This window comes from Meriones unguiculatus, chromosome 12 (genome assembly GCF_030254825.1).
Source record: "Meriones unguiculatus strain TT.TT164.6M chromosome 12, Bangor_MerUng_6.1, whole genome shotgun sequence".
Taxonomy (NCBI): domain Eukaryota; kingdom Metazoa; phylum Chordata; class Mammalia; order Rodentia; family Muridae; genus Meriones; species Meriones unguiculatus.
In genome coordinates, this window is record NC_083360.1 from 62,883,196 (window position 1) to 62,898,050 (window position 14,855).

Genomic DNA, 14,855 nt, shown 5'->3' on the forward strand with positions numbered 1-14,855 from the left:
ATGGCTGTGCATGCCAAACAGCACACATTAGCATCATCACTGAAAAATGGTTTTCTAAAACATTTAGTAAATGTAGAAGTTTTGTTACAAGTATCTCTAGGTCTACTTTTTATTTTCTACCTATCCATAATTCTGGCTTGTCTCTTGGTTACTGGCGCATCGCTGTATCCTGGTGTTTTTGAATGGTGGATGTGTAAGTATGGTTAGTCTGTAAGTCCTTAGTGGACATGTGCTACTTTGCCTGCATAAAATGTAACACTAGGAGGAAGAAAGAATGACGGTGGCAGTATTTCTTACATCAATTATCTTGTACCTTAAGGTATGAAATCTTGACATGGTCTTGTCAGCTACTTAGGATGTCTTTGCTTTGAGTTTGCTCTTTGTCTTTGAGCCCCTGCTAGTTGTGGGGTAGGGGAAGCCTCAGGCTCTTGTGGCTTTTTGCTACTGAAAGTTATGGGGGTAATATTTACAAAACAGATCCATGTAGTTAGATCCCCTTTTCCTCACATAAACCACAGACCTTCTCTCCTCATGTTAATGATTTCATTTTAAACCTGTAGGTTAGAAAATTGATCTTCACAGGAAACCTGTGTTTTGTATTAAGGGTTTGAACATAATTAGATCTTATAAATGTGGTATACTTAGGAAAATTAAAAAGGAAAAAAGCCTTTGAAACTATTCTTTATCTTTAGAACTAAAATTAGTTATAGTCTGAATTGAACGTATGTGTTTTCAAAGTTATAACATTTAGGAATTTTTAAATTGTTTTATTGAGCAGCAGTTTTTCTCTTCTTTTACATATACACATATATACATACATATGTGTATACACACACACACACACACACACATATATATATGTATATATGTATATGTATGTATATATATTGGCCAGGCAGTGGTGGCTTACTTCTTGAATCCTAGTATTTGGGAGGCAAAGACAGATGGGTTTGTGGCCAGTCTGGTCTACAGAGTGAGTTTCAGGACAGCCAGGTCTCCACAGAGAAACCCTGTCTCAAAAAACAGAAAACAAAAAAAAGAAAGAAATACTGTTGTAGAAAATAAAAATTATGAGTGTTGGGCTAAATTATTTATTATTAGCTCAATAATTATTGCAGTGGTATTTTCTAACCCACTATCACAAATAATAAGACACAGACACCTGTTAGATTTTATAATTGCCTTATTTACCTTGGGTCGGGAAGATATTTCACCTAAACTGGGTTAGTAACCTTACCATCCATCTCCCAGCCCCCATCCAATGCCATCTGCCTTAATCATCCTCATCTGGTCTGTTTTCATTCCAGAATCCCAATATACTTGCTTATATTTTTCATTTGTTGTTTTTTACATCCATGCCATCCTCAGAGTCCTTCCTCCTTGCCCATGTGGTTCCTTCTCCACCTAACCTGTTGTGGTTTCCTCCTTCCTCCTTTCTTCCAGTCCACCTGTTTCTCGTGATTCTCTGGTCCTCCAAGCTCAGGAACCTTAGCCATGACTACCCCGTTTTGTCCTGTCCAGGTATAGGCCTTTAATTAACCAATCAGGTAAAATGTTTTAGGCAGGTTTATAAAATAAGGATAGGTGTAACCAGATCTTGAAAGTGAGTAATTAGCATTAAAATAAAGAAGCAGAACAACCCCCAACAAAATACCTTTTTTCTTGGCCAGGTTTGCACATAAATTTTAAGGATAATCCAGTTTACTCACAGGTAAAGATGTCCATACTAACTGGAATTTATTTTTGTTTCTTTCATTTGTCCCAACCTCAGATGTTAAATTGCTCAGGTTTATATTCTGATGATCAAAATAATAGTTTTATTAAGATTTTAAACTTGCTATTTTTTGAGACAGAGTTTCATGTGTCCTTGGCTGGCCTTGAACTCTCAGTATAAACAAGGATGATCATGAGCTTCTGATTTTTCCGCCTCCAGCACCGGAGTCCTGAGACCGTGTGCACAAGCATGCCTGGTGTTATGCACAGCGGGGCATTGAATCCAGGGCTTGCAGCATGCTAAGGAACTAGTAGCTATTTCTCCAACCCCAAGATTTTAACATGGATTAAGAGTTTTTAGCGGTCTGTTGGGTGGAGAGCCCTTTACTCATTTAAACTAGGGTTAAAAGATAGCAGATAACCTTTATTGATGTGCCAGTAAAGCAAGATTTTATTCACATAAAGGAAGCCCTGGAAAAACATGAGAAAGAGAAGAATGAGATGGAGTCTCACGTCAGGGAGATGGCCTTGGAGGAGTTTAGATTACAAGCAGAGCAATGGGAAGCTGAACGAAGAGAGTTACAGCTTATAGTACAGGTATTCTAAAAACAATTCCATTTCTAAAATATGTTTCTTGGTGCTTATGATACTAAAATTTTCTTAAAGACAATCCACTAGCTCATTCACTTAAAAAGCAATTCCAAGTCTTTGGCATCTGGAAGGCCACATTTCACATTTCATTTGACATGACACTAGGGCAGCTGTTGCAAATATTGCAGTTGGATGGCTTCATTGCATAGTGAATGTGATTTATAGATTGTATTTCCTTGTTGTTGAGACAGGGTCTCATGTGGACAGGCTGGGTTCAGAATTGATGCATGTCTCTCGTTATCCCTGAGCTCCCCTGATTCTCATGCTCCCACCTCATGAGAGCTGGGGTTATGGGTATGAGCTGCTATGCTTCCCTAAAGTATGTAATTTTTATTAACTTTTCTTAGGATACATTAATTATACATAATAGCGGGTCTGTTATTACGGCATTTTTTACATGTGTATATATCATGTCCACTCTCATTACCTTTTCTTCTTCCCAACAGTTCCCCTTCTCCTTTCCTGTATTTTGGGGGGTAACCTATTGTATTTATTTATGGTTGCCATAGGAGCATGGATGGGGGTTATTTTGCAGGAGCTTGGGCAGCGCAGAAGTGGCCATACCACAGAGGAGAATGTCTCCTTCTCCTGGAACCATGAATTTTGTATGGGTGCTTAGAGAGGGGTGGGCCTGTATGAGGGCCTCCTAGCATCCATGAACTGCCTACAAATTCTTAGGGGTGGGTGTGCCCTCAAGAACCCCTTCCCCTCTCCATGACAGTTTGTTGACAGGTCAGATATTTTGCAGTTCTTATGCCAGTAATGGTAGTTGTTGAGAGGGAGACAACCAACCAACCACTGGCACTTCAGTTTTCATTTAATAACTATGTGGCTTTTGGGAGTGGCTTTTTCCACCCATAAAGGGAAACTCCACTCGACACCCCTGCTTCTGCCTCCCAAGTACTGGGATTAAAGGCATGTGCCACCACCGCCCAGCTGCTGAATAGAATTTGTGTATAAATAGAATTTAGGTATCATCATCATCAGTTGGTCTGTGATGATTCTGTTTCCTTGCTATTGTGAATAGAGTAGCAGTAAGTATGGATGTACAGGTATCTCTGTGGTAGGATATAGATTCCTTTGGGTACATGCTCAGGAGTCATATGGTAGTTTACTTTTAGCTTTTAGAGAGACTTCCGTAGGGATTTGCATAGTGGCCACACAAGTTTGTTCTGCCATCAGCCATGAGTAGGGGTTTCCCTTTTCCACACATTGAAGGCCACCATTTGCCATCTGTCATCTCTGATGGATGATGGATGTTATGATCAAGGTAAGATGCTATCTTTTTTGGGGGAGGGGGCTGGTTTGAAACAGGGTTTTTCTGTGTAGCCTTGGCTGTTCCGGACTTGCTTTTGTAGACCAGGCTGGTCTTGAACTCACAGCAGTTCACCTACTTCTGCTTCCCTGAGTGCTGGGATTACAGGCATGCACCACTGTGCATGTGTCTTTTTATTTTATTTTGTTTTCTCTCATTCTTGTTTTTAAATTTATTTATTTTTATGTACATTTAGGTTTTGGCATGCATATATGTCTGTGTGAGTGAGTTGAATCCACTGGAATTTGAGTTATAGACCAGACAGTTGTGAGCTGCCATGTGGGTGCTGGGAATTGAACCAGGGTCCTCTGGAAGAGCATCAATGCTGTTAACCACTGAGCCATCTCTCCAGCACCCTGGTTTCTCTCATTCTTTAGGAGATCTCTTCACACAACTAACTGTTCTTTTGTTGTACAGAACCTTTTTAATTTCTTGAGATCAATTTGTCAGCAGTTGTCTTTCTTTCATTAGTGGCTAGAACCCTCTCAGAAAGTTCTCATATGCTCGTTTCTGGACTGTTTCCTCCTAGCAGTTCCAGAGTTTCAGGTTGTGTTAGGTCTTTGATCCTGTTGGTTTTGTGCAGATTGAGAGATGAGGATCTAGTTTTATTTTTCTGTGTGTAGATAGCTGGCTTTCTCAGTAACTTTTGTTAATGAGGAGGTCTTTCCCAAGGATTATTTGAGGCATCTTTGTCAAAACCAGGTGTCTGTAGATGTGAAGATCACCTATGATGTCCCTTTTAAGTACATGCCTGTTTTTGTATTTTACCATGCTGTTTTTGTTATTATCTCTCTGTCCTAGAGCTTTAACTTAGGTTTGGTGATACTTCTAGCCTTATTTTTTACCCCTTACAATTGCTTTGGCTAACCACGGTCTTTTGTGTTTTCAAATCAATTGTAAAATTGTTTTTTCTATTTCTGTGATGAATGGTGTTTGGATTCTGATAGGGACTGAGTTGAATCTGTAGGCTCCTTTTGATAGACACTGTTAAAATATCCATTCTTTGAATATATGAGGATGGAAGTCATTTTTATTTTCTTGTCTTTTTAAAATTTCATATTTTAAAGTTTTCATTAAGATATCTTTCACTTTCACGGGTGTTTATATATATATATATATATATATATATATATATATATATATATTTCTTAGACAGGGTTTCTCTGTGTAGTCCTGGCTGTCTTGGAACTCAGAGATCTGCCTCCCGAGTACCAGGATTAAAGTCATGCACCACCACTGACTGGCATATTTTTATTTTTCATTTTGGTAATTGTGAATGGGATTGTTCTTCTGAATTCTTCTTTCATTTCATATTTATTTATTTATTTATTTATTTATTTATTTATTTATTTATTTAATGTGTGTATGCATGTGAGTGCATTTGTGAAGATCAAACTATGATTTTTCCTTTTTCTACCATGTGGATTGTAGGGTTTGAACTCAGTTTATCAGACTTGGCAGCAAACACCTCTATCTGCTGAACTATCTTGCTGGTCCCTTTCTCTTCAGCATGCTTCACGCTTCAGGTGTTGATTAAGCATGTAGGAAGGCCATTGTGTATGTGTGTGTTAATTTTTAACCTGCTACTTAGATATATGTATTATGTATTTATTAGTTCTTGGAGTTTTCAAATGGAGTATTTTTTTTTTTTTTAAGATAGGCCTTATTGTCTTATTGCCTTATTGTCCTGCTGGCCTGGAATTTTATATGTACAATCAGGCTATTCTTGAACTCACAGAGATCTGCCAAGCTCTGCTTTTAGAATTTTGAAATTAGGGGCTGAAGACATGGCTCAGTGGATAACAGCATTGTCTGCTCTTCCAAAGGACCTGGGTTTGATTTCCAGCGCCCATGTGGCAGCTTACAGCTGTCTGTAACTCCAGTTCCAAGGGATCTGACACATTCACACTAATGCACATAAAATAAAATTTATAAAAAAAGAAAAATATCTGGAATTAAAGACATGTGCTACCATGCCTAGCCTCTGGTGTAGTCTTTATGATGGATAGAATAATATAATCTTAAAGTAAGGATGCTGTGACTTCTTGCTCTCTTAATTGTATCCCTTTATTTGCTTCTTTTCTATTTATGTAGCAAAGACTTCTAGTAATATATTGAATAAAATTATTGAAACTAGACACTCTTGCTTTTGATTTTAGTGGAAATGTTTTGAGTTAGTATATTAGCAATAGGGTTGTCATATGTAGCTTTTATTATATTGTTATGTATTCCTTCTATCCCCAGTTTGTTTAGATCTTGTTAAACAAAATAAAAATTTTAAATATAATAAAAGTTTTAAACATTTATTTTGTGTGTGTGTGAGAGACAGAGACAGGCACATACATACACAGAGACAGAGAGAGAGACAGAGACAGACAGAGGAGAACTTGCATGAGTCAAGCCTCTGTACTATCCAGATCTTGGATCATTACAGTTGTTGGTAAGTACTGTTACTTGGGCGCCATTTCACTACCCCACTTGGAGCTTTTATAATAAAGAGATGCTGTATTGTGTCAAAAGCCATGTCTACATCCATTTAGATGATCATGGGATTTCTGTCTTCGAGCCCATTTATGTGATTTATTATATTCATAGATTTACATATGGAATTTTATGTGGCCTGAGCCTCACAAGCGTTTTGTGTGCTGTCACAACTACCTTGAGTTTCTATGTTCATATGTACAGCTGTCCTGTGTCTGGAAAATGCTTTTTCTTGTACTCATCCATTGCTTCTGGCTTTTATATAATCTTTCCTCATCCTTTTTCCTATGATTCTGAGCCTTCAGAGTTACCTGCTCACCCATGTTCATTGCTCTATTTACCATATACATGAAATGGAAACAGCCTAAATGTTCAACTGATGAATGAACAATGAAATTGTGGTATATTTACACAATGGAATTATTATTCAACTATTAGGAAAAATGAAATTTGTGGACAACTGGATGGAGCTGCAATAAGCCATTCTGAGTAAAGTAACTCAGACCCAGAAAGACAAACATCACATTTTCTCTCATATACTGGATGCTAGCTTTGACTTTTGGATGTGTGTATTTCATTTGGAAACACAAAAGGTCAGGAAATTAGTAAGGAGCCATGGAGGGAGAGAAGGAGGAGGGGGGGAGGGGGAGGGGCAGGGGAGGGGCTAGGAGGAGAAGAGGCGAGAAGAGGAAAGAACTGGTTTGGCCAGACATGCCTATTGGTATGTTAGCGGCTGCTAACATCATGAGACTTTTTGTTTTGCTTTAAGTCTCAATACACAAGATGAAACCCATTCCTTATCCAAAGATAACCTACTACTTTTATGCTGCTACATAGATACAGTATTAAACTGGGTCCTAATGACTTATTGCTATACCCATAGATTAATACACTCATTAACCCTCATCATAGAAACTTTTATCTGTGGTACACAGTGATTAACCTAGAGACCCACAGCTGGTCTAGGTGTAGAGAGAAAGACTGTAAGGTGATCAGCCTTAAATAGTATATGGATTTATGTTAGTTATGACACACTGTATAGCTTATTTATTTATTGGTTTATTTTTCTTTAATTTTTTTTCTCTCTGTGACCCCTTATGACTCTGTATGGTTACAAAATTTGCTTTTTAAATTTATTTTTAGTTATGGGTGTGGGACAGACATATACAGTGTGGGATTCCCTGGAGTTGGAGTTAGATGTGGTTGTGAGCCTCCTGATGTGGGTGCTGGGAATCAAACTTGAGTCCTCTGGAAGAGCAATACATATTCTTCACTGCTGAGCCATTTCTTTAGCCTGTGCAGTGTATGCTTTACACTACAGGAACAAACTGTTTTTGGACTGGTTCTTTGAGGAGACAACCCATTGCCAAATTAGTGTTATAGACAGCCACACTGATGGGCTTTCTAAGCTAGAAGGAGCATGTTTGCTCTGATACTTTTCTAAATATACTTCTTCAATTAAAATTCTTTCTGTAATTAAAATTCCTCAGGATTGAAGCTATAGTTTAGATTCTGAGAAGTGTTTACGTAAGTACATATAAAGAATTATAGTTTTGGGCATATGTTTATAGAAGATGTGGAAAGAAAACAAGTTTATTTTCTAACAGCACAATGTGGTTTCCTGTGACGTTTAAATGTCAGTTCAAAAACAAGCCATGTTTAAAAACATTTTAAGTTCAACACTTCCCTCTAGTGGATAGGAGAGAGAACTCAGCCAGTTTCTAGTGTGTCTGAATTACTATTTCATCCCATTGGTCAGTCTTATATTTTCTAGTGCAAGAACTGAGATTGCTTTTTGTTTGATTTGAAGATAAATTCTGTGACAAAAGTTAAAGTTAAATATATTTTGATGTTGGCAAATTAGTCTGTATCTTACAACACATCCCATGCTTGGATTATGTTAGTAAAGCCAAACACTTAAGTACTGGAACACTTAGAAACGAATACCTAGTGTAAGCACTGTAACTAGCACCTACTATATATTTCATCTTAGTGTTTGCTCCTCTCATTTCAGATGTAAAAGCACAGTACATTTTTATTGAAGACCATTTTGAATCACTTCAACTTATCACTGTACCATCCCATAGCAGAGCCCCATTCTGAACTTGGCATTGAGTATTCTCCATATACTTTGATATGCTTTTACTTGGTTTGTTTCTTAGCATTTTATGCCTTTTACATATATAGGTGGAACATCATACAATATGTGTATTTGTGCAGCTTGTCCTTTTGGTGTTTGATTGTGAAATTTAGACAAGTTAATAGCTCTGGTTCACTCAGTTTGACTGTGGTATAATTGTGTTCTGTGTATGTACTACAATTAATCTTTGTCTGACTGAGAATTAGGTTTTTTTTTTTTTTAGAGTTTAAATCATTACAGGGATTCTATGTGTGAAACATTGTCTGTAGGCATGTGTTTAGCACATATAAAATTATTGACACTTTTGTGTAGCTGTTTTCTCCAAATGAGGAAGGAAAGGGGCTCAAAGCTCGGCTCATGAAATGACAGACGTTACAAGGACCCTCCCACAGTGTTAGAGACAGAGAGCAATTGCCGAGGAAGAACAACTATCTTTAGAGGAACTGCTTTAGAGCAACTATCTTTAGAGGCAATTGCAAGTTGGCCAGGGAGCTTCAGAGATGCTCTGAATATCCATGCTGCATGCTCTTGTAAGTGGCCCTGGTACTTAGTTCTTCAGGCTGGAAGTGTTTGGAATTGTTTCTTTGGTCTATCCAATGCCCTGTTAGTGTATTGACATATCCCAGGAGTAGTCACAGAGCAGACATGGGGTGTGATTATAGGTTCAGTGAAATAGTTGCTATAACACCAGTGATGAAGCCTGATGCGGTGCTGCATGGCTATAATCCCAGCAGTGAGTGCCGCCTCATCATTGGAGGGTCAGGAGCCCAAGGCCCTGTCTCAAAAACCAAACTGAACCAAATAAACAACAATGACAATCTTTGCAAAACTAAAAAAAAAAAATCCTACAACCACCACCACCATAATCAAACCCCAAACTTTGATGGAACCATTATAAAACCCTTTATAGTCAAAGCAATCTTAAGAAACAAAACAAAACAAAATAAAAACAAACCAGGAAGGAGCATTGTGCTACTTGACTTTATTAAGTCAAGTACTGGTTTGTACTGGTCAAACAAGAATGGATTTGCATAAAAACAGACAGACCAATGAAAGAGTCTAAAAGTAAACCATGCATCTGCATCCAGCTGATTTTGACAAAGGGGCTAAGAACATGTTTAGAAAAGGTCAGTCTTTTCAATAGATGGGAAATTTGATAACCCCTGCAAAGGAATGAGACTAGGCCATCTTAGTACCAGGTACAGCTTACAGTGGAACAAAGACTTAAGAGTCAGACCCAAAGCTTTCAAATTGCTTGAATGGGGGAAATACTTAAGGATCATAAAACAAGCAAAGGTTTCTTTTTATATCATGCCCTAAAAGCACAGGAAAATAAGATAATTGGGTGGTATTGCATTGTTATAAAATGATGAAATGTCAGCTGTAGAAATGTCTTTTGACATTTGCTTAGTAATTTCTGTGAAACATGTTTCTCTAATACTTAGAGAAGTAATTTTAATGTGGAGACGACTAATTTTTACTGTCTATCTGTATGTATGTCTGTATATATGTGTCTGTCTATCTCTCTGAGACAGAGTTTCTCTTTGTAAACCTGCCTGTCTTGGAACTCACTCTGTAGACAAGGCTAGCCTCAAACTTAAAGAGATCTGCCTGTCTCTGCTTCCCCAGGACTGGGATTAAAGGTGTGCTGCATCATTGCCCAACTGCAGATCGCTCTCTTGAACACTGAGAGTGACTCACTGGATTGCCCGGGGAAGCTGGACTATTTGCAACAAAAAGTCTACTCTCAAAAATATTTTTAAATTTTCTTTTGAGACAGGGTTCTCTGTGTTGCCTAGGCTGTCCCTGGAACTCACTCTGTAGACCAGGCTAGTCTAAAACTCAGAGAACCTTCTGTTTCTACCTTATGAGTGCTGGGATTAAAGGTATGTGTGAGTGTGTGAGTGAGTGTTCTGCCTCCATGCATGTGTGTGCACTATATGCATGCTTGGTGCCTGGTACCTGGTGCTCTCAGGGGCCAGAAGAGGGTATTGGATCCTCTGGAACTGGGCTTACAGATGTTTATGAACTGCTATGTGGGTGCGGAGACCAGACCAAAGTTTTTTTTAAGGACAACCAATACTCTTAACCACTGAGATAGCTTTTGAAAATGTTTGCTCTTGAAAGTAACAGAGTTCTTAGAATAAATATATTTTCAGTACCGACTTGTAACACATTTATTTTTTAAAGTTGTAAAATGTATTGTTTATAGGGGGAATTAAAAAAATCTCTATCATGTTATGTGCAGACAAGAAGGGCAGCTGTGGTGGTTTGAATGAGAATGTCCCCCAGATGCTCAGGTGTTTGAACACTTAATCCCCAGTTGATGGTAGGGTTTGGTAGGTTGAGGAGTGTGGCCTTGCTGGAGGTTGTCACTGGAGGTGAGGTTTGAAGTGTCAGAAGCCTGGTGCCATTCCCAATATGCCCCTCTGTTGTGTGCTCTCTGCCTGAGATGTGAGTGTGTTGCTCTGGCAGTCTTGCCTAACTATTTCCACACTTTACTGCCGTGACGGTAATGAACTCTTATCTCTTTGGAGCTGTAAGCCCAAATGAACTGTTCCTTCTATAAGTTGCCTTAGTCATTATGTTTTAGCATAGCATTAGAAAAGTAACTACTACACAGAACATTTTGATACCAAAGAAGTGTGATATTACTCAAATAGAGCAAAAATAATTGAGTCAAAGTAAGTACGTTAGACATTTAGATAATTCTTGGTACTACTTCGATTTTAACTAAAGGTCTGCTCTACATATGAAATATTTGTCAATCACATTTGTTTCTAAAGAAAGTGAAGTTGTGTGTCATGCTATTAGTTATAAACTTGGAATCAGTGCCTTTTAGCTGGTAAATATATTGCCGATATAGGCATAAACAGTATACTCTTTTTTTTTTTTTTTAATTTGCTTTTGTTTTTTGAGACAGGGTTTCTCTGTGTAGCCTTGGTTGTCCTGGACTCGCTTTGTAGACCAGGCTGGCCTCGAACCTAAGAGAACTACCTGCCTCTCCCCGAGTTCTGTGATTACAGGTGTGCACAACTGCACACAGCCCAGTATACTCTTTTAATGTGTTTTAAAATTCATTACTATTACTGTGTGTGGAGACCAGAGCATATCTTGTTGGTTGAGTCCTCTCCTTCCACCTTTATGTGGCTTCTGGTGATCAAATTGAGGTTATTTGGCTGGTGTGGCAATTGTCTTTACCCATTGAGTCATCTTATTGGCCCTTTTTGTAGTTTTAAGTTGGTAGACTAAATAATAAGTTTTATTATGGCATTCATGCATAATTGTTTTTGTTAACATTTTGTCAATCCCTTGTATGTTCCTTGTACTCAGCCACTGTCAGCAGTCCCTTTCCACTACTAATAGTATATCCTAAGCACAAAGATTCCCCATAGGCAACTGACCTCAGTAAGAATGAAGAAGAGTTTAAGAATGGGGCTAGAGTATTTGAGGGTAGTTGTTCCTAATTTTTAAAGATCAGCTGACATAGCTACCTCTGTTCATTTATCTACCTATCTAAGCCATATAGGTGTGATTTTATACAACTCACACATCCCACATAAAACCACTTGTGGTATATTGATTGTATGGGGAAAGTAGACTAATGATAGACTGAAATCAGCAAGAACTGTATGAAGTACATTTCTCAGGTTAAAAAAAATTGAAAAAGGAAATGTTCATATAGAAAAGTTACCTATAGTAAAACTAGCAAATACACCAAAAAAACCTGATTGTGGTCAGATTTATATAGGATGGGTATAATGTTTACTGTACATTGGCAGAAGCATACAATTTATAAAATCTAATTCCACTTGGTAGGAAGGACGTCAGAAGGAAGTTGTAGTGAAGCTAACTTGAATCTGTAGGGAGTAGGCCACATGGAGATGATCCTTTTGCAAAGTGAAATGAATATTTGAGAAGAGAAACTCATTTCTTACATGGCTGATAGGAGCCAAATCCATGTTTAAGGTAGATGGAGCTCACCTGCATTGTATTGGGGCTCATTGCATTGGTACAGATGGCAGGCCGTTTCTGACTAGTTCTCAGTACATCTGCAGTAAGTGTTGCAGATTTGATAGACGTAGTTTTTTCCCCCATTCTCCTGGGCATCTCTCCTATGTGGGATTTTCTTTCTTAATTTTTTTTTTTTTTTGTGTCTTTCCCTTTTTTTTTCTCTTACTTTGGTGAAGTATATCCCCTGGTAGTTTCATACTAAGTTGTAAAGTAAGTTCTTTCTACCTCTAAACAACTACTAAGCCTTTATCAGTTCTCATACCTAAGTGAAATTTTTGCTAGTTTGAATATGGTTTGTCTCCCTTGTCTAAGTAAAGTTTTCATTGCTGTGATAAGACATTGTCATCAAGGCAACTTATAGAAGAAAGGATTTATTGTGAGCTTATGGTTTCAGAGGGATGAATCCATGAACAGCATGCTCAGAAGTATGGCAGCAGGAACAGCTGAAAGCTCACAATATTGAACTTCCAGCAGGAAACAGAGAACATACTGGAAACAGCATATGGTGTGGTATAATCAATGAGAATGGCCCCTTTAGGCATGTATGTTTGAATATTTGGTCCCCAGATGGAGCTGTTTGTGAAGGATTAGGAGGTAAGGCCTTGTGAGACAATGTGTGTTGCTGGCATTGAGTTCTGAGATTTCAAAAGACTTATGCTATTTCCAGTGTCTTCTCTGTCTCCTAGTTGAGCATCTGGATATGAGCTCTTAGCTTGTTCCTGACACCATGCCTTTGCTTGGTCCTCATAGACTCTAACCTCTGAAAATGCAATGTAAGTGTGTTCTGCCCAGTTCACGAACCCCAAAAGACCAGGAATAACTAGACTCGACTGTAAATACAGGAGGTTCTTTTTATTACAAATTACAAGCGCAGCTTGGGCCCACACCCCCCACCGCCAAAGCAGTGGAAGCCGAGCGCGCCATGCTCAGGTTAGTTGGGTGATTTAAAGATTCTGGTCCATCCTAGCATGCCCAAGGCAGGGGCAATTCCTGCCTGGCAAGCATCTATTGGTCAAAATGCTACATTTTGAATTGATTGGCTATAGGAAGGTCCCCAGACCATAATGACCTGGTGTCCCTTCCTAGGGGGGATGGGCCAGTTTCCTAGCAACTGTATCTCTAGTGGGTGGGGAAAGAATGCAGTAAGGCGTCCTTCCCCTCAGGGCATTACTGGACTTCTCCATCCACCTAGTTCACGCCTTAATTAATAATAGCTGCTAATTTTTAATCTTTTGGTCTCTCAAGTGCTATGCTTATAAGTTGCCTTGGTCATGGTATTTTCTCATAGCAATAGAAGAGTAACAAATACACATTTGTTACTTTGAAACCTTAAAGCCCACCCTCAGTGGCTGTACCTCCTAAACCTACTCAAAAAAGGTCATTAGCTAGGGACCAATTCAGATGCTTGAGAATATGGGGAACATCTTATTCAAACCACCACATTCTGTTCCCTGGACTCCATTGTTTTATGGCCATATCATAATGAAAAATGTATTTAGCCCAACCTTGAGAGATTGATTCCACAGTCTTTCACAGTCTCAACACTTTTAAAGTTCAAATCATAGCCTTTTCCGAGACTCAAGGCAATTTTAGAACTGTAATGTCCATAAAATAAAAAATAAAACTATATGCATGCAAGATACAGTGGTACAGAATATACGTGACCATTCTGGAAGGGAGGCTTGTGATCAAATAAAACTCCAAATCCTGTAGCTCCATGTCTGATGTCAGAGGGCTTAGATGACTCTGCCCTTTTAGCTTCGCTGCCTGTAACATACTCTTTTCTTTTGGGCTGGTTCTTCTCTCTGTATGCAGCTTTCTTTAAGATGTCTCATGGCTCTGACACCTCAAACATCTTGGGGTTTCCAGTGAAACTCAGGTTCCACATTCACAGCTTCATGTAATGGCCTCTCAGGGCTTCCTGCCTGCTCTGGGCGCTCATGCTACATCTTACCAGATCTCAGTGGCTTTGTGACACTGTGGAGGAACATTCCAGGACCCCCTAACTCCTATTTTGTCATGACTCTAGCGCCAGCACCATGTGGATCACACTGTCAAGTTCAGCTGCTACTTGGGATTGAGGTACCCCTACCTCCCACTGAATCAGTTTAGAGCAGCCTTTGATTGTTGGAAATTCCTTTGGCATTTTTTTCTTTCACAACTTGGAAGCTTAGCTGGGTGGGGTCTTTCCCCAAGGGCACTCTTCTGTTTATTCCAGTGCTGATTTGTCCCCACTTTCCCACCCTGGCACCAACCTCCTCATTATTGGAGACTCTCTTTTAGCCCAAGACTGTAACATTAAGCTTGCTAGTGTTCTTTTCCTCTCCAAACTACATTTGTATTTCTTTTTGCCCCACATTTTGTCTTTTTCATTGTATAGCTGTAAAAGAATTACTCATAATCATGGGATGGAGTCAATATTAGGATGCCTTGAAATTTCCAGCAAAGAAACCAGTCTATTAATTTTAAAATTCAATAACAGGCAATTTCTTAGTACAAAGGCGGAAAGTAGTTGCTCCTTCTCCCTAAAGAAAACAAAAC

At 38.7% G+C, this 14,855-nt stretch overlaps 1 protein-coding gene across 1 annotated transcript in view; it reads left to right on the top strand.

Annotated features, from left to right (window-relative positions):
- Window positions 1–14,855, top strand: part of Ccdc171 (coiled-coil domain containing 171) — a 324,843-nt gene that overhangs the window by 23,537 nt on the left and 286,451 nt on the right. Inside the window, exon 6 of the mRNA XM_060365796.1 lies at window positions 2,179–2,310. Coding sequence (XP_060221779.1) covers window positions 2,179–2,310 — 132 coding nt within the window. The remainder of the gene's footprint in view (window positions 1–2,178; window positions 2,311–14,855) is intronic.